The 19831-nt window shown below is 50.5% G+C and overlaps 1 protein-coding gene across 1 annotated transcript in view; it reads right to left on the reverse strand.

Moving 5' to 3' along the window:
- B4GALNT3 (beta-1,4-N-acetyl-galactosaminyltransferase 3) overlaps window positions 1–18019 on the reverse strand; it is an 85958-nt gene extending 67939 nt beyond the window's left edge. The window contains exon 1 of the mRNA XM_045554686.1: window positions 17851–18019. Within this exon, the coding sequence (XP_045410642.1) occupies window positions 17851–18019 (169 nt within the window). The remainder of the gene's footprint in view (window positions 1–17850) is intronic.
- Window positions 18020–19831: the final 1812 nt, after the last annotated feature.

A 19831-nucleotide genomic window follows, 5' to 3' on the forward strand; every position in this document is an offset into this window, starting at 1 on the left:
ATCAGTGGCCCAGCCAGGAACCCTGTGGAAGGACCGGGAAGGACCACCCCTTCTTCAGGAGGGGAGGTCTGCGGCCCGGAGGGTCGTGACTCACCGGCTCCCGCCTCTCCTTGCCTCAGCCTCGGACGGTCTGCTCGGGAGGCTGTGGCAGGAGCTGCCAAAACAAGCGGCCAGTTCCACGGCCAGTCCCCGGGCAGAAGTCCCGCCAGCCGGCCAGCACACAGCCGTGTTTGTGCGACCGCCGGGAGGGGCGGGGGAGGCTGGGCTGGGCTGGCCCGGCCTGGCTCCACGTGCAGACGAGGGGGCTGAGAAGGGTGGCCGCGGTCACCAGAGTCGCGCGAGTGTCCCAGTCCCCGGGCCTCTCCAGCCAGAGGCTCCCCAGAGACGGGCTCTCTCTGGGCCCTCACCTGTGGGGCCTGCCCGTTCACTCCCAGGTGAGCGGGAGGGAGGGTGGGGAAGGGGCCCGGGGACAGCCCCGTCTCAGGGAGAGGAGCTGGCCGGCTGAGGGCAGGCGGCACAGCTGAGGCAGACCCCGGCTTCCTCTCCGGGGCTCATTTCACCCTGGGCTTTCTCTAGCCACTTCTAGCTCAGGAGTCTCAGTGCTGCGGCAAATACCATTTTCTCTGGGAACAACGTCCGAGCCGGAGGGGACCTCGAGAACCACACAGTCAGGCCCTGCCTTTACAGCACAGAGGGCTGAGCCCAGAGGGCAGAACCGACTGGCTGGAAGTCCCAGAGCCCGTCCACGTCGGAACCGAGACTGGAGCCCGCGGCCCCTGACTCACAGCCCAGGGTTCTTACCCTAACCATGCGCTTCGAAAAGACTTATGCTTTTGTTTTGTTACCGGTCAGTTCTAAATATGAGTCCCCATCCTGGTTGCGGCTTGTAACAAACTCTGGGATCCACTGCACTTACATGTGGTAAAAACTTGGTGACTGCAGACGCATCACCCACCACTAAGGGCTCAGTTTGAACATGATGGTGACCCCATATTCTCCTCCGGCCCAAACACTCTGGGATTCTGTAACGTGGCTTCTACCCGCCTCCTCCTGCCACGGCAGATCTCAACTGATCACACAAGTCACCAGTGACTCTCCCAGCTCCTTGGCCAACTATGCCGGCTGCTTCTCAGGTCTTATCCTCTGGACCTCCCATCTGTACCTGCCAGGGTTGTTCCCCTTCCCCCTATCAAGACCCCTTAGAAGTAGATCCGTTCCCCTCCCCTCCCCTCCCCTTCCCTTTCCTTCCCAGCTGTTCATTTTGTCTTCCTGCTGAGCTAGTTGTTGGCAGCCGAGGTCCCTGCCTCGCCCCCGGGGGGCTCCTCTTTTACCACTGACGACCAACCAGATTCAAAGTCCCGCTGCTGCCCTACCCGGCCTGGCAGTGCAAGGAACATCAGATTACTGGTTTATGGCAGGGCTCTGGGCAGGGTGGGACAGTGACACCATCAAAGCCACAGCCATGAAACAAAATACCCTCAGCAAGAGCTAAGTAACTCCAGAGAGTCCAGAATATACCCTGTGGCCTGCTGAGCTTCTAAGCCACCTTATAGCCCGTGCCACTGCTAAGAATCAGACCACTTCTGTAAGCAACACGCTGGCCAGACTGCATAGGCTTGTCCACGCCAGCCTCCCTCTTGCCTTAGTTTCTCCTCTGCATGGAGGCTGTACCTCTGCCTTCCCAGTGAACTCTGGGAGTCACCATGCTAGATGGGTGTCATTTCCCCCCCCCATCACGCGCTGCAAGTCCTCAAGCTGTGGCAGATGAGACCTTCCCAGATGGGTGGGAAAGGACCAAACTTCCTTCAGGAAGAAGAGAGGTAGCAACCTCCGACCCTGAGTGTGACTGCGGCTCTGCTTTCCCAGGAGGAGGTTCTGCGGGAAACAAGGTATTACTGCTCCCCTCAGCTTGCACTCCTCCCCTCAGAGGACTGGTTCACGAAAGCTCTGCCAGCTGGAGAAAGTGTTCATGACCCTGGAACTTTCCAAACCTTCTTAGAGATGTAAAGAATCAAGGTCGGGCGCAGTGGCTCACGCCTGTAATCCTAGCACTCTGGGAGGCCGAGGCAGGTGGATCGCTTGAGATCAGGAGTTCGAGACCAGCCTGAGCAAGAGTGAGACTCCGTCTCTACTAAAAACAGAAAAATTAGCTGGGCGTGGTGGCACGTGCCTGTAGTCCCAGCTCCTAGGGAGGCTGAGGCAGGAGGATCGCCTGAGCCCAGGAGTTTGAGGCTGCTGTGAGCTTGGCTGATGCTACTGCACTCTAGCCGGGCACAGAGCAAGACTCTGTCTCAAAAAAAAAAAAAAAAAAGAAAGAGAGATATAAAGAATCAGAAAATAAAGAAAAAGTTGATAGGAGAAACAACTTCAGTGGGTTTTTTCTTCTACCGCTTAGGTCTTCCACTTTCAAAATATACCAAGTGTAATCATTTTGAGCAAACCAAGTTATGTACAATATTTTTATCTTGCTAAACTAACCAAAACAATTACTTTAGATTTGTAAAGGGTGCTAAAAATATTTCATAATTGTTTCCCTAAAAATATCACAATATATTTCCATTTCCCAGAAACTGAACCTCCTTATTCTTTTTCGTATCAACAAGTACCTTGGGCAATTTATGCCCATTTCTTTTTCCCAAAGTGGTATATATCAACTTCCAGCATAATAGCTCTTACTTCAATAAATGGTTCCCCATAACGGACACATGGCATGTCCTAAGTAGCATAATTAAAGCTTCACTATTGTAGAATGTTCCTTATACAAATATTTTTCCAATTTTCATGCATCAGAGCAAAGCTGAATTCTTATTCAACATGCTAAATCAAGTTCAAGTATTATTTTTTCACCTTTTTCTGTAATATTCCAAACATGTTCTGAACCAACTTGTTGCTACCTCTCTGCATTTTTTCTTTGATTTTTGGCCCATTACATCTTTTACCCCCACATAGAATTGCTAGTGATGAACTAACTTCCATTTGCTAACTAGGACTAGAATTAGGAAAACAGCAGCCCTCGTCAACTTGTATCTTTCTGCACAGAGGAAAGAATAAAGGAAAGAGAGCAATGTTTTAAACACGCTGTGCATCTTCCTACCAAGGGTCCATGACTCATCTGTTCTAGATTCTTCTGATTTAAAGTCAACTCATCTATTCACTATTTCCCATCCGACCTCAACTCAGGGAGGTGAAATAGGAAATCATGACTCCATTTGCCTTTTTTTTTTTTTAAGAAGCTCTACACCGGAACGGGCTCTGTTCTCAGGATGGAACGTGGAACAAAGGGGCCTACCGAATGAGAAATTCCAAGTCTTGGCCCGCCCCGTGCAATGTAAGAATTCAACAATAACAAGAATTTCTTTGCAGGTTACTCCCAACCACCAATGTCAATGGGAAAACTTCAGAAAATCCACAGATCATCCCAACAGCAGCTAAGGTGGGAACATAATCCACCCCCAACTAAGTGGCAGCAACTTCAGCTAGTTCACTGGTAAGAAAAATAGATAAATAGACCTGAAATTGGGTTATATGCATACATACTATACTTTCGGATTGCTTGGACAGGCAGGAAAAAGAGGGGTTTCCCTGACCTCATGAAACTCAGATGTTGAAAGGAAGCATCCTCAGCAAACACGAAGGGACTGAGCAAAGCAGAGGGTGAGTGGCCTGGACTGGCGTGACAGCAGTCTTAGCACCAGGAGTCCAGAGCCCAGCACTGCTACCTGGGCAGGTTGATTAAAGCTTTCTAGGCCTTAAATTCTTCTTTGGTAAAATCAGGAGGTTGCGCAAAAAGATTACATTTTAAGGGGCAACTCAAATCAATTTGTAGTGACTGCCTGGCGAGCTGTGTTGAGAGGTCCTGAGACTGCCCCCGGCTCGGCGAAGGAATTTCACGTTCTACTGGAGACGACTGCCATGGGCCTAGAACAAGAAGTGCATCCGAGGTATTGTTCATTTCAGAATGAAAAATCTCGGAGATCCATTTCTATCCTGAGACTCTTTACGATATGTGAGAGAGAGCACCCTAAAAACAATCAAGATAGGGATGGGGGCTTTAAAAGCTGATTAAATGATAATGAACAATAGTTAAACAGTATGTATCAGGAACTGTTCTAAGCACTTTATATGTATTATTTCACTTAATTGTCACAACAAAAACCCAATGAGGCAGGAACTATTAACACTGCCATTTCACAGACAAGGAACTGGGGCACAATGAGGCTGCGTGCATAGTTCCCTGAGGCACAGCCTACTACACACCGGAGCTGGGAGTCAAACTTGGGTGGTCTGACTGCAGAGCCTGCTCTTGACCATGAGGAATGAAGGAAACGAGGGGTAAAGACCCCAGCAGATGGCCTGGAGGGCACAAGACCGAGGCCAGAAGTCAAGGCAGCAAGGACGGCCATGTGTGCACAGACGGGACGCGGCCGACCCACGTCCCGCCAGCGCTGCGGGACGGCGAAGCCCCTGCCCCAACTGGACACTTGGAAACTCTGTCTGGCCTCTCTGACAACCCAGTCGGAACACACACGACCAGCCCAGATGAACTAGAAAGAAAAGAAAGTATCTACTCAACTGCTAAGTTTCAGGCAACTTAAGTGCAACAAAAGTTCCAAAAAGGAGGAGATCAGTGGGTTCTGAAACTGCTGAGAAAGGCTCCAGGGAAGAGACGGGAGAGAAGGACGGGCAGAGCTTGCCTGAGGCTGGTGACAGCAGGAGCAAAGGCAGAGGCCACACCCAGGAGCCCAAGAGAAGACCAAACCCAGGGGAGGAGACCCCACCTCCAGCTCTCCCAGGACAAGATGTGACAGTGAAGCTACTGCTCTCCGGATGGCCGCTTCAGAGGATGGTTCGTACACTCTCTGCCTCTCCCAGCAGCCAGGCTGCTTCCTGGCTCTCTTTCTCCCACCTAAGATCTGTCCCTGCAACTAGAGCAAAGAGATTCAATTGGGAGAAGTTCCCAAGTCATCAAACTGAGAACTTACCACGCACGTCCCAGGCAATGGGTAAAGCGCTCAGGCAGAGTTCTCAACTAGGGGTCCGTGGATATGGGTCAGGGGTCTGGGTACCCCTGCCAAAATCGTGTGCAAGTTGCAAGGGAGGCAAGCAAACTTCTGGGGAGAGGGTCCTCCACTTCTTCATCAGATTCTTACAGGGGTATGCGATCCACAAAAGGTTAAAAATCTCTGCACTAGGGAGACAGTGGGGGTAAAATGCCCAGGCCCAGCACTCCAGAAATTCACAATCTCATGGGGGAGGGCAAACACAGACACAAATAACTCTGATGCAAGGCAGACTTTGATAAGTGCATTAATGGAGGTACAAAAAAATTGCTATGAGGAGAGTGGGCAGCCGTTAGTTCCAGTGGGCTCTCGACAGGACAGCCCTGTCCCCGTGCTGGGTCTGGGGTCCAGGTTTGTCCTGAGCAAAACGCAGCCAGTCTCAGCTTCTCCCCAGACCCAGACGGAGTCTTTGGCCAGCACCTCTTTCTCAAGCACTGCCCGTAGAAAACTCCAAGTCTGAGGCCTCCTCTATTCCTGACAGGGAGGTGACGGGGGACATTGTTTTCAGGACAACTGGAGGATGAGGAAGGAGATGCTTATTCTGAAAACCAGCAATGACCCGGTTCTGTATGTTCTCTCCTTCTCTACCCAGCTCCCACTCTCGGAATTCCTGAGGTCGCTGTCTCGCTGACACTCGTTGCTGTTCAACCATGTCCTCTACCCCGAAGGGATCGATTTTGGGAAGGTCACTCCTCAGAGCGCCCCCCCCAATCTTTTCCCTCCCGTCCCATCAGTCCCTTTGTGCCATTACCATGTTTCTTTTTCTTCCCAGATCACATCACCATCTGAAATTCCCACCTGTTTGTGATTACCACCTGCCTCTTCCTCACCACAAACCGGGGCTCCACAACAGCTCGCTGCTGTGCCCCAGCACCCAGAGCACTGCCTGGCGTGCGTATAACAGCGCTCAGTCCATATCTGCGGAGGGGTGAGTGTCGCTCTCCCGTCCTTTTGATGACTTCTCCAGAACCAGCATGGTGTCCAGGCCCCAGCGAGGAAAGTGCAAGGACAGATGGAGGCACTTTCTCCTCATGGGCACGTTTTTGAGCCGCTGGGTGGGGAGGCAGCCCTTGCTGAAATGATGATGCAGGGTGTAGCCAGAGAACCAGAACTTTGGTATTCTACCGCCTTCTACATCAACTCTACCGCCAAGCTTTGTCACTTCCTGCCTTGGCAGGTCTCAGCTTTCGTCTGTCATCCCTTCCAGCTGGGTCACTGCAGTGACCATCTGAGTGGCCTCTCTGTGTCCCAGCCACCCTGCCAACTTCCAACATCTTAATCCACCTACAGTCACAGTTCCTGGGACCAAGAAGGGATTATAAAGTACAAACCAGTGGATGAAAAGAAGAAAGCACTGCCTTTGTTATATCAAACTCCTGCTTAAAAAAAATTATGCTGGCCGGGTGTGGTAGCTCACGCCTGTAATCCTGGCACTTTGGGAGGCCAAGGCGGGAGGATCACTTAAGGCCAGGAGTTTGAGACCAGCCTGAGGAAGAGCAAGACCCCGTCTCTACAAAATAAATAAATAAATAGAAATTAGCCGGGCATGGTGACACATGCCTGTAGTCTCAGCTACTCGGGAGGCTGAGGCAGGAGAATCACTTGAGCCCAGGAGTTTGAGGTTGCTGTGAGCCATGATGACACCACTGCACTGTAGCCCGGGTTACAGAGTGAGACTCTTGTCTTAAGGAGAAAAAAGAAAGTTATGTTGCTCCCCACCAAGTCCAAACTCAGCAGCCTGGCACTTAAGAGACTACGCAACTGGCTTGCCACCACCTTTTCAGCCTCATCGCCATACCCCATGAGCCTGTGCACTGAGGACTGTGTCTTCCCTAAACTTTTACTTAGTTTATGCTATATTCCTCAAATGGAAATATTTACCTTTGCTTAGATACACACTCCCCAGTAGTCACAGCCTGTTGGAGCTGGAGGAAGACTTAGAAATTTAAGCCAAAGGACTTCCTTTTGGAAAATACCCACAACAAAATACTAAAAAATGCTGAATGAAAAATGACAAACTTCTTTTTATTTACACAGTTAAGCCCTCCATAAAGTAAGGAAAATCTCCAGGGGCCAAAAATGAAGACGTGAAAATCACAGCGGCAAGCAGATGCTAACACATTGGCAACCCCTTAGTTTGGGATAATTTTAGATAAAATACGTTTGTCGTAAATTATTTACTTATCCTTTTTTGGGGGGGCCCTTCCTTTTGCTTTCCCTTTGCTGTGACAATGGGTCCGGCCGCCAGCTGTGGCGTCTGTATCTTGCTCTGTAAACCTGTATCTTGCTCTTGCCCTATAATCCTACCTTTCTCTCCTCAGTAAACCTCATTTTCGTGCTTGCCTGACTTTGGTGTGTCTGGTCATTCTTCGGCCATGAGTGCGTCAAGAACCATTTTCACACGGAAATCTGACAAAACCAAACCTGGAGACAACTTGATCTTGAACTTCTAGCTCTTAAAACTGTGAAAAAGTAAATTTCTGTTAAGCCCCTCAAAATAAATAAATAAATAAAAATAAATAAATAAATTATTTACTTACTTATTTTAGAGACAGGGTCTCGCTCTATCACCCAGACTGGAGTGCAGTCGCTTGATCGTAGCTCACTGCAGCCTTGAACTCCTTGGCTCAAGTGATCCTCCTGCCTCAGCCTCCCGAGTAGCTGGGACTGCAGGTGCCACCACACCCACTAATTGTTCTATTTTTTTGTTGTTGAGAAATGGTTTCAAGCTCCTGGCCTCAAGCAATCCTCCCACCTCAGCCTCCCCAAGTGATGGGATTACAGGCATGAGCCACCTTGCCTGATCTGTTTTAAATTATTAAAAAACAAAGCTGGGTGCAGTAGCACACACCTGTAGTCCCAGACAGAGGGAGGTTGAGGCAGGAGGATTGCTTGAGCCAAGGAGTTCAAGACCAGCCTGGGCAACATAGAAAGACCCTGTCTCTTAAAAAGAAAACTATTAAATCCAGAAGAATATAGTATTTCTAAGGGGACCCAACAAATGTGAAATGGAATAAGATAAACATAGATATGAAAAATATAGTCACTAGAATGAAAAAGTGGGGTAGAAATCTCTCCCTCATTTATCTCCCCATTTTGTGCCTATGTGATTTTCCCTCCCTTCTCCCCCTAGCAGCCATTCCCCAGGGGTGTGTTCCCGACGCCCATCTGCCTTTTCCCGGGGCCTCCACTCGCTGAAATGAGGAGAGAGGAGAACCAAGGACTGACAGTGTGTGTTGCACTGTATGCCCGGTCTGGGAGGAAACCCTCACCACCCTCGCTCCTCTGCCAAGCTCTGAGGTGGTGGTGAGCAGTCAGGGGAAGCACATGAGCACACGCATCTGTTTGAACCCGGGTTGGCGGGCAGCGCGGAAACAAGTGGATCAGAGGATTTGTAAGAAGATCCCAGCAGGGAGGACTTCAATCTTGAGGCAACTGCTTGTATGGAGACCATGTTGTCAAAGATGCCCTACAAGGCCAAAGTGCTCAGGGCACTGGGAGGGCTGCCACCTCTTGGTTCAAGCAACTGAGTCTTGAAGGACCCGTGCCAGATGATCACAGACTGACTGTCCCCTTGGCCCCTCAGTGACGTGGGAAAGTTCCAAACCTACCCCTGCAAGAGGCATCCCATTCCAAAGATTATGAAACTGAAGCTCTTGAAAGAACAGAACCCACAAGCCAGTTCAGCAGCTGGGATTTAAACTGAGAGAACTGCCCAGTGCTCCTGCCTTCCAGTCCCAGCAGTCCCCAGCGTGTGCTCAGGGGCATGCAACACAGTGACAGGATACTGTTTCCCAACTGCTGTGCTTCTGTGCCCTGATACAGCCCCAGACATCTCTCATTCTCAGCAAAATCCTTGACTCCTACCATACGCCACACCCCCAGTGCAAATCTTTGCGAGGTTTCGGGATGGAAACAGGTGAGGCTGCACTTCATGGAGGAAGAAAGAATGATTGAACAATGTGTATCTGGTGGCAGGCGCTGGACATGGATGGCCGCGTGGCTGCCCCGGGACTGGATACAGCTGTATCGTGGGCTGAGAAGTTAGGGCAGCAGGCAACAGGGCCAGTTGAGGAACGTATCCACTCACCCCTGCTTGCCTGGCCATTCGCCAATTCCTACCGGCCTGTAAATTCTGAGGGGGGTGAGATGGGATCCAACATTCACTGAGCTGCTAATATGTGCTAGGCTTCTATGACACTGGGTAGGCCAGGCACGGTGGCTCACACTTGGAATCCTAGCACTCTGCTAGGCTAAGGCGGGACAATCACTTGAGGTGTGGATTCGAGACAGCCTGAGCAAGAGTGAGACCCCACCTCTACCAAAAAGAAAAAAATTAGCCGGGTGTTGCAGCGCATGCCTGTAGTCCCAGCTACTCTGGAGGCTGAGGCAGGAGGATCGCTTGAGCCCAGGAGTTTGAGGTTGCTGTGAGCTAGGCTGACACCAGGGCACTCTAGCCAAGTTGACAGAGTGAGATTCTGTCTCCAAAAAAAATCAAATTGGGCATCTAATATGTTCTAGGCTCACTAAATTTTATTTAGTTATAAGAAAAGCTCTACAGAGAAAGCATTATAATCCCATTACGCAGATAATCACTGCGGGCTTAGAAAGGAGTAAGTATCTTATATGAAGTCCCACAGCTGGTGAGTAATAGAGCTCGAATTTGAACCCTGACCTTTCTTCAACTTCCACAATTTCTTCCAGGGACCATCAACACTTTTAATTCCACTCAGTCCCCCACAAAAAAGTAAATACTCCATGAACATTTTTCTTTAGGTTTAAAATGAATCACTTCCACAGCCATTCAAGATTTACAAAATAAATTAAAAAATTGAAAAATATACAACATTCAATTTCCTGAGTGCTTGTATGCAAAATCCTTGGTCAGCCTATAACCTCCTTTCTCTACTTCCACCCCCACCTCTCTTTCTTCTCCCATCCTTGGGCCGTATTCCTGGGTCCTGATGCCACAAAGCACAGTTTTACCTGTAAGGAATGGAACCCAAGCATAGCCCTGCCAGGCTCCACAAGAACACAGTTTCAAAGAAGAAATGGGCAAAAGAGGCATATACAGTTTCTTTCCTGGGGAGGTTTTCACAGCTGTTTATTAACAGCTAATGTTTGTGACTTCATGCATCCAAAAGCCAAGGGCTGGGTAGTGGCTGCAGATCTTCACATTTATGGTCTACCTATTGGCCCTAGCCCTAGGTAGACCTCAGGCCCTAGCATCTGTCCATTAATTCCAAGCTTTTAATAATCTTCTAACAAGAAAGAGGTGAGAATTTATTTCTGAAGGCGATTCCTTTTTTTTTTTTTTTTTAAAGAGATAGGGTAGCTCTGTAGCCCAGACTGGAGTGCAGTGTCACGATCATAGCTCACTGCAGCCTTGAACTCCCAGGCTCAAGTGATCCTCCTGTCTCAGCCTCCGGAGTCACTGGGATTACAAGCATGAGCCACTGTGCCCAGGCCTGATTCAACTTTTCAATATCTTTTAAATAAACTAAATTATTTTAAAAAAAGGTCAGGAAAATAAACTTTCAGCTTTTTTGGTTTTAAAACCTAGAATTTTTGTTTAAGGTATTCCAGAATCCAGCATCTAGTTATCACTGCTTATTATACTTTATTTTTTCTTTTCAACAATCTCTAAGTCAGAGTATTGGCATTACAGGTAATTGTCAATTTCTTCTTCATACTTTTTGTATACCATAGCACTTTTAGTGATTTCTTTCATGCTTTGATTTGGTCCAGGAAAAATTAAAGAGGCTTATAAGGACCATAAATATAAGATGACATAAACTGGAAGTAGCTATGGGGGGAAAAGGAAACATAAAGGTGCAGGCACAAAATTGATACAATGATACAGATCATAAAATTGTTTATACTTTTCTCCAGGTGAAGAATAAATTGAATTCTATAACTTTCTAGTAACTGGCACAAAGGGTTATACAATTGACATGACCAATAAAAATTAAAACAAACTGCTTAAGAGAAGCACAGCTATTTCCATGATTAAGACCAGAAGAAACACTTTTGGAGGATTCTCATACACAAGATCAGCAACAGCTCTAAATTCCATCCTTGCGGCTACTCTAATGGAGAATTTTGTAGGGCTCCACCTTATAGCATTTAGGCCCACGGTCTTCCTTGGCCTTAAGTTACGTTATAGCTTAACCGGGGAGCCTAAGGCACAAAAAAGTAACTTCACAGGGGTTAATGTGGTCCAGATACATAGCCGTTGTCTAGTATAATGAACATGCATTAATTTTATGATCATAAAGAATATTATTTTATAAATAAATCATATACTGGGCTGGTTATGGTGGCTCACACCTGTAATCCTAGCACTCTGGGAGGCTGAGGCAGGAGGATCACTTGAGCTCAGGAGTTCAAGACCAGCCTGAGCAAGAGCAAGACCCATCTCTACTAAAAATAGAAAAATTAGCCGGGTGAAGTGGGGCATGCCTGTAGTCCCATACTTAGGAGACTGAGGCAGGAGGATCACTTGAGCCCAAGAGTTTGAGGTTGCTGTGAGCTAGGTTGATGCCATGGCATTCTGGACCAGGCAACAGATCGAGGCTCTGTCTCAAAATATAAATAAATAAAATTAAATTAAAAAAATAAAAATAATTCATATACTGTATGGTTCAATTTATATAATGTATAAAATACACTAAATTAATCTATGCTGATGGTAGTGACTGAAAGAGAGCCCGGAGGGGCTTCTGGGGTGCTGGTAATGTTCTCTTTCTTTACCGTGGCGCTGCTCCTAACACAGGTACCCTCAGCTCGTGAAAACTGTTCATCAAGCTATGCACTTAGATTTGCACAAGTTTGAAAAAACAGGGCACACAAGGACAATCTGCATGCTTATTTTCTAAAAAAGCTGGTCAGTATTGACTTTTGTTCTCAATAAAAAACATACTTAGCATAAAAAATAAATTACATACTAAAATATCACAAGAATAAAAAGAATAGTCATTTTGCTTATCTAGTGGATACTTCTAACATTATAAGAAGCATTTGTTAGAACGTAACAGTCCACCTGTCATGCTTTGCTCAGAATACATAACAGACCCAGCCCGATGCCCTCTGTACACTCTCTCTGGACTCCTCTCACCTCTTCCAGGAGTGCCTTTTATACTGGCCAACACACAAAGTATTAATCATGTGGATCACAAGGAAAAGGAGGATTGGCTGTAAACTCAAAATGTATGGTTAGCCTAGTTTAGACCTAATAATCTTTAGATATAAGGAAAAGTGCTTGTGGAAAATGGTGGTTTTTGAGATGATGGAACTCTGCAGCGGAGAACTAGACGGTGAGCCGCCGACTCCAAGAACAGCCCTAGGCCCCCTTCCAAAGCAAACTCTGCTATGGCAGCTTCTCCACTCCATAAAGCTCGGCACTAGAGGGCAAGACCAGGCTCCGTGGCCTGGAAAATTACTGCAGCATGCCGACCAGCCTCTCCTGAAACCAGCACAGAAGTGGTTGTTTCAGACCTTGTGCTGCAAAGCAGACATCACCGTGCACGGTGTCTGAGCTCCCAGGACAGGGAGTGGCAGGCAGCCCGAGCGCGCGGCGCAGGGGAATGGGGCCTCGACACGGACTGAGAGCCGGGTGCCCAGCGGGACACGGGTGGCAGACGTGGTGCTAAGATTCTGCCGGCCACGTCAGAACAGGGACGGAAGAGACCAGGAAAAGGAGAGACCCCAAACACGGGTTAAGCTCTCCTGCTGTCAAACACTGTGTTTCTGGTACAGGCAGAGTTAGGCCAAAAGAAAACACATTTATAATAAAAATGCACGGATGGCTTAACTCTTATCTTTTGCAATTTGTATTCAAAGGCTATTGTTGTATGTATGTATTATGGTACCAGGACCGAGAATTCCTGGTTCTATTCTTGGATCAGACACTGATAAACAGAGCATCTGACAGTGGAAAGGATCAGGTGCTGGAAATTCAGAGCTGACCATTCATAACCAGAAAGTACTTATTTAGTGCTTAGCATGTGCTCAGAACTGAGTACTGGTTTCAAGACACACACAGCAGCCAGGTGACCAGAACGTCAGCGGAAAGAGAGGTAAGCAGGACATAAACAGGAGAGGTAACTAGGAACAGGAGCCAGAGGTTCCACCGGAAAGAGCGAGCCCAGCCGGGGTGGCATGAGACCAGGTCCCTGTCCACAGGAGCACACAAAGCAACTGTGCCCGCCTCTGCTCCGAATTTCACCTCTATGCCACCCTACCCCTGCTCTGCCCACATATCTGTCTCCTGCTTCTCCCTCTCTCCCTGCCTGAGTGTCAGATTACTGCTCTGCCCTGTGCTATCCGTATCCTTTCCCAGTCACACCGCTGTGGTGACCCCAGGAGCAACGTGCCTGCCTGACATCTGTGGGTGCGGCTCCCTCAGCCCACTCACGGCGGCCAGGAAGCACCAAGGGCCAACCAAAGGCATGCGGCACAGACACACGTGAGGCGGCGAAAGCCGATGACTCCGAGCTTCAGAACACGCTGGCATCCAGCAGGTAAACCTGGCACTTAATCAGGGACGTGCCACACCCTGCCTCAGGACATCTAAAGAGAGGCCATCGCCCACTATGCCCACTATCCTTCTGTCCTGGCTTTGCACCTAAATGTCATCTCTTGGCTTGGGCACCACTCTGCTCCCAGCAGTAGGTCAATTATGGAGCAAAGAACCTAGAAACCATTTTAGTCCAGACCTCTGCCTTCAGGCAAAACCTTCGCTAATCCAATCTGAACAAATGGGTATAACTTATTAAAACCTTCCAGAATGGAGAAGCTTTAACTTCCAATAATAGTTTGTTACCAGGGCTGCTGTCCAGCCAGCACATACCAGCACAGCTGTACCAGTTATTAAAATGCCAAAATACTTATGTGTTGGTAATGGTGACTGCCCCAGGCTCTCTGAGTGCCCCCGCTCCTACCCTGACCTTCCCCAGGACAGCTTTATGACCCAGAACCTAAAGGGTTAATGTTGGGCCAGCAAGGGACCTCCAGGACCCCGTTCCAGAACCACCATTCCATACCAAAAGTACTGTTAAATAGCTTGACTGTTACCCTTTCCTGTACCATTCTGCAAGGCTACCCTAGTCTAAAACTTTCAACTGCCGTCTGTACTGAATAAGTGCCACTTTTTAAGGTTAATTCAAAGCCTTTCATAATGTAGCACCATCCTGTATTCTCCTATTCACCCTCTGCTTCACCAAACCCAGCTGCTCAATATTCCCAAACACTAACTTTCCCCTGACTCTTAGTCTTTGCTGACACTGCTCCTTCTGTCTGCAATAACCTCTTTCTGCATCCATTAAAATCTTACCAACTCCCTCAAAATCTCCTGACTGAAATGTCACTACCTCCATGAAATATTGGTTGAAAGAGCTGTGCCCCATTTCCAGAAGTGTCACAGTAACGCCCAGGTTCTACATTTGTAAAACTAAATGACTGTTTAATTATTACTTTTATTTATTTATTTTTTTAGAGATGAGGTCTCACTATGTTGTCCAGGCTTGAGCGCAGTGGCTATTCACAGATGTGATCATAGTGCACTGCAGCCTTGAACTCCTGGGTTCAAGGGATCCTCCTGCCTCAGCCTTCCAAGTAGCTGGGATTGTAGTGCATGCCACTATACCTGGCTTGTAATTATTTTTATATAGGCACCTTAGCTCTCCCCCTTGAGGGAAAGTAGTGGAGGGCAGCAACCATATCCGGATCATCATGTGTAAACGACGCAGCACAACACCTTGCTCCAGGTATGCGCTAAGTCAGTATTTGTGTGAATGAGTGAGTGAACAGCCCTCATTCTTTTGTCCAGGAGTCCCAGCTTCTATCTTCTAATGATTCTGGTTGCGTTTCTCTGAAGCTACTCTAATTGTGGCTGTATCTCTTTCTACACATGGAGCCCAAACTGCACATCACCCGTATCTTAAACTACTGGGTTATTTCATGAAGATGAAGTAGAAGTATGCTCCCCTGTCATTACTTTGCTGCCCTGGAGTTTGTCACTGCCATGTCTCCACAGTCTTCTTCCAGCACCAAATCAACGTACCAGTCACACAGGGACAGGCAAACGAAACGTTCTTGGTAACGGGGCTGGCCTTACAGATGGCAGGGAGCGGGTGGGTGGTGGAGTGAGTTGGCAGCCATTGCTAGAGGGGAGGCAGCGTGGCTTGTGGAGAGGCAGCGCCAAGTCAGGGTGCTGGCTGCTGTGGTCAAGGCCTGGTGCGGTCCTGGGTGGGGCGGTTTTACTACCCTGGTTGCTGCTGGTGGGGGGGGGGGTGAGGGAGGGACTGCCAGCAACCCCTTTCCACTGCTCCTGTCCCGATGCCTCCTCCCCCGCTCTCCTGCCAGAGCTGGGAGTGAGACTCACAAGCTGTCTAGGCTTAATAACAAAAAAGGATGGGAGACAAGGAGCCACAAACCACTGCCACTGTCTCAATCTCATTCCATAAGGAAATCACGAAAGGAGTGGAAGAGAGACAGCCCGGTGTGAAAAGCTACCATGCAGAACAGATGGATTTCAGGGTTCTAAGAGGAAGAGAAGAAGAAACAAGGGATGTGTCAGTGCCCAGGCTCAGCCTCTTGTTAAAAATCACGGGTAGGGAAACAGAAAGCCAATTCTGGAACAGGAAGCTGGGAAGCTTTTTCTAGAGAAGGGATGATTTGGAAAAGGAAACAAAGAATAAGGAAACGAAGTCAGAGAGTTAAGATTCCTCTGGGAGGAGAACCCAACAGACCCAAGAACCAACGGTTCAGAATGAGACAGCCAACAGGGGACAGAGGTCTCGAGCCAGAGTGTGCACTATTATCGTGGCAAACTTAGTTGTTGAGGAGAAAACACACTGGAGATTAAAGAAAAGTGGGGAGGAGAAAGGGAGGTTGCTAATTTCAGGGTCACAAAGCAACTGCTTTCTTCTCTGTTTTTAGTTTGGCTACCACATTAACAAAGTGATGGCCACGTTGGGAAACGGGGGTCCCAAGGGGGAGAGGGAGAACCCTCCCAGGCCTCCTGCCTGCACATACTCCAAATGAGCTCATGCGTTGGAACTGCCCGAGTGGCCACGGTGTGGAAGGCAATTCACTCTGTCTTCCAGAAGGAAGAGCCAGGCCCAGGGCAGGGAAGACCAGCCACGGGAAGGCGGACTTTGGTCATGCCCGGCAGAGCTGTGCAACTGAGGTTTCGCCCTCCTCACCTTGCTGAGACCTTAGGCCCTGGAAATGCTCAAGTGCAAGAGATCATTCAATCTTAGCATCCTGCCTGAAAGGGACCTTGGAGATGACATAAACCACATTCCAGAGCCAGTCTCCCAACTCACAGCCAGAATTATTTCCACGGCCACGGAGAGAGGTTGTCATAAATACACATGTCTAACCTGAACCAGCTTGGCGGCTATCCCTAGCAATTCGCTCTCTCTGGCCGCAGGACGAGGCAGAGCACCACAGCCAGCTCTGGGTAGAGGAGCTGACACCAGCACAGGTAGGTCTTCTCACCAGCAATTTCATGAGCCACTCCGTTCCCCCACCAAAACACTCCAAGTTTCCCGAAAGGTGATGATGTACTAGAACTTTGACCCTCTGGCCTCTCAGGCTTGGGTCGGGCACCTGGTAGTAACGGGAATTTCTCCATTCCTTTTCCTGGCTATTACATTGACCTTTTACAGTCCTTGATACTGGCCAGGCACCGTGTCCTGCCTGCTCTGGGACGCCAAGACAGAGGATTGCCTGAGCTCAGGAGCTCAAGGTCACCCTAAGCAAGAGTGAGACCTGTTTGTACTAAAAACAGAAGAATGAGCCCATGTGGTGGCGCGTGCCTGTAGTCCCAGCCACTAGGGAGACTGAGGTAGGAGATGGCTTTAGCCCAGGAGTCTGAGGTTGCTGTGAGCTAGGCTGACACCACGGCACTCTAGCCCCGGCAACAGAGCGATACTCTGTCTCAAAAATAAAAATAAAAAATAAAAAGGAAATTGAACCCCCCTTCTTCCTCCCCCCTCTTAAAAAAATACAGTCCCTGACACTGTCACTGTCAGAGCTTTTCTTTGTTAGGCCCAACAACAACACGTTGAAAATTACCTGGCATAACCATGCCTATTGACTTAAAAGGCAAAAACAGACCGTTCCCTCCCATCCTCCTAGGAGGAAACTGAGGCACAGAAATAGTAAGTGGCTTTGGCTAAGTTAAAAACAGAAGTAGCAATCTACCCACTGCCCAGTCACTGTGTTGTCCGCCGCCTCGTTGGTCTGGGGAGTTCAGTAGACTCCGCTTCGGAAAAGCAGCAGAAAGGGTGCCCGGGACCAGGCGGGGGACTGCGCAGCGAGGACGGGCAGACTGGCAGGAGGAGGACAGGGCTGGGAGCGCGGTGGCGGGCGGGAAGAGGGGACCTCCGAGGTACCGTTAAAAACAGTAGCCCCAGAAGACGCGGCAGGAGAGGAAACGGAGTGAGCCAAAGCCAAGGCGGTGGGCAAAGTTTGGGCCGGAGACCGCGAGGGCAGCCCCGACTCGAGCCCGGCCCGCGCGCGGACCCCGCGCGGCGCCTCCCGGCAGCCGCCAGCCCGGAGCGGCGGGAGGCGCGTCCAGGCTTCCGCGGCGCGGCGCGGGCGGGGGCCGGAGGTTGCCCGGCCGCAGGGCCCGCAGCTCCCCCGCGCGCCCGCTCCCCGAGGGGCGCGGCGCCGGCACCTGGACAGCAAAGCCAGCCGGAACCGGCTCCGAGGACGGGACGGAGGCGGGTCCCCCCGGCGCGGAGCCACCGCGGCCGCCCCCTGCGCCCTGGCTACTTACTGCGGTTCAGGGGGTTCCCGCCGCCCTGGGCCGACGCCACCAGTTCCAGATACAGCGTCCAGAGCCCCAGGGACACCAGGGCGAGCGCCAGCAGCAGCCGGAAGCGCCTCCGCAGCAGCTTGGCGGGGCGCAGGAGCGGCAGGAGCCGCGCGGCCCGGGGGCTCCCCATGGCGCGGGCCGCTGCCCGCCCGGGCGCCCCGAGCCCCAGCCCGCGTCTCAGCGCCGCGCCGAGGCCGCCTCCGCCGGCCGCTCTCCGGGGGGCGCGGGCTCCTGCCCCGAGCGCCGGGTCCCTGGAGCCGAGCGGCCTCCGCGCCCCTCGCCGGCCCTTCCGCGCGGCCTCCCTCGGTGCCGCCTCCGGCCCGGCCCCGGCCCCGGCCCCGGCCCCGGCGCGGGGCGCTGCCTCCCGCCCCACCTGTCCCGCCCCCGCCGGCCCCGCCCCGGCGCAGGTGGGTCCCGCCCCCGCGCCGCCCAGGCCAGGGAGGCGCCCGCGGGCCGCGCCGCGCGGAGGGAGACGGGGCCTCGCAGACTGGCCGCGGGCGGGCCGGCGGGGGCGCGACTGACGATCCGGACTCCGTGTGGCCGGGGGAAACCGAGTCACCGCCTTGGCACGCGATGCGTCGCCCCGAAGCAGAAGCGACGCAGAGGCCGGTTGGTGTCTGGGTGTCGCCCACGGCTTTAGCTGCAGAGCCTTTCGCCGCCCGCGACGACGACCCTGCTCCCGACGGGGGGACACAGGAGTGCGCGTGGCAGCAGCTGGGAGGCGCCGGACACTCAGCTCGGCCGTGCGTCCGTCTTCGGGTGAGATTTGAAGACCTTCCTTCCCAGCCTCAGCCCCACCTGAGAGAGGCACCGGGGGACCTCCAGCCCCCAGGGGGAACCCCAACAGGTGGTTCTTCCCAGACTGGGCTGCAGTAGCTGTTTGGAGAGAGTAGATGTGACAGCGTTCCGAGGAAAACTTAAAAACCAAAAAGAGAAAGAAACTCACTCTCCCAGTTGAAAAGATCACCAAGATATTCTGTATTCCAGTCCCCTGCCTCCAGGCAGTCAAGCTTTACCATCTGATTTAAATGAGATAATTAAGGTCTGCAGGGGCAGAGTGAACTGCCCAAGGTCATTCAGCAGGAAGTAGTCGAATTTTCTTTTCCATTCTCCTGGGGGAAAAGGCAGGAGACTATGGAAAAAGTGGAGGGCCACAAGGGTTCCTGGACACTTTTAAATCAAATGAATGTCATGCAAATACTGTCCCGAGACAGAGGCTATCACAGAATTCAGAGCTTTGTTTCCCTTCTCTCTGCTACCGCCTCAGTTGGATGTTCCACAGTCCAATGGTCTCTCCTGGACTATTGTAACTTTTCCTGTTTAGCGGCCGTAACCCCAAGCTCCCCATCCTAACCCAGCCATTCTCCCCACTACCACCAGCTGGTCTTCATAAAATTCTCTTATTCATCCACACACCTACTCAAAAATATTTAATGGCTTCCCAGCGCTTACTGATTAAAATGCAAACTGTAAATCCAAATTCAAAGCCTTCCAAAACGTTTTTCAACTTTATGTGACAATATGAAACCTGCTCTAGGTAAAATGTGTTTATTCACTGCCCTCCAACACATTTTCTTTTCTAGTTGGTCAAGTTCGACCCTTTCTCCAAGGTCCATTTCAGAGTCTATAAAGCTTTCTTGGAGCAGCCCAGTCCTGAGCAACCTCTTTCTCCTGGAGCTTTATTGAATTTGCCATCTGTCTCACCACCGTCTGATGTGTAGAGATTGATTTTGATTGTGAGTCTTGTTTCCCCAACTTCACCGTAAGGCTCAGAAATGGGCACTGCGTTTCCAGCGTGTGCACAGTGTTCCGTGTAGCACTCAGCAGCATCTGAGGATGAGGGTAGCACTTTGAGGAAAACGTCTCTCAGAACTTTCACTGTAGTTCTTTAACACCAGGTGAATCTGAAGGACGATTCTCTAATAGTAGCCCCTGGGAAATG

Source organism: Lemur catta, chromosome 6 (assembly GCF_020740605.2).
Source record: "Lemur catta isolate mLemCat1 chromosome 6, mLemCat1.pri, whole genome shotgun sequence".
Lineage (NCBI taxonomy): Eukaryota > Metazoa > Chordata > Mammalia > Primates > Lemuridae > Lemur > Lemur catta.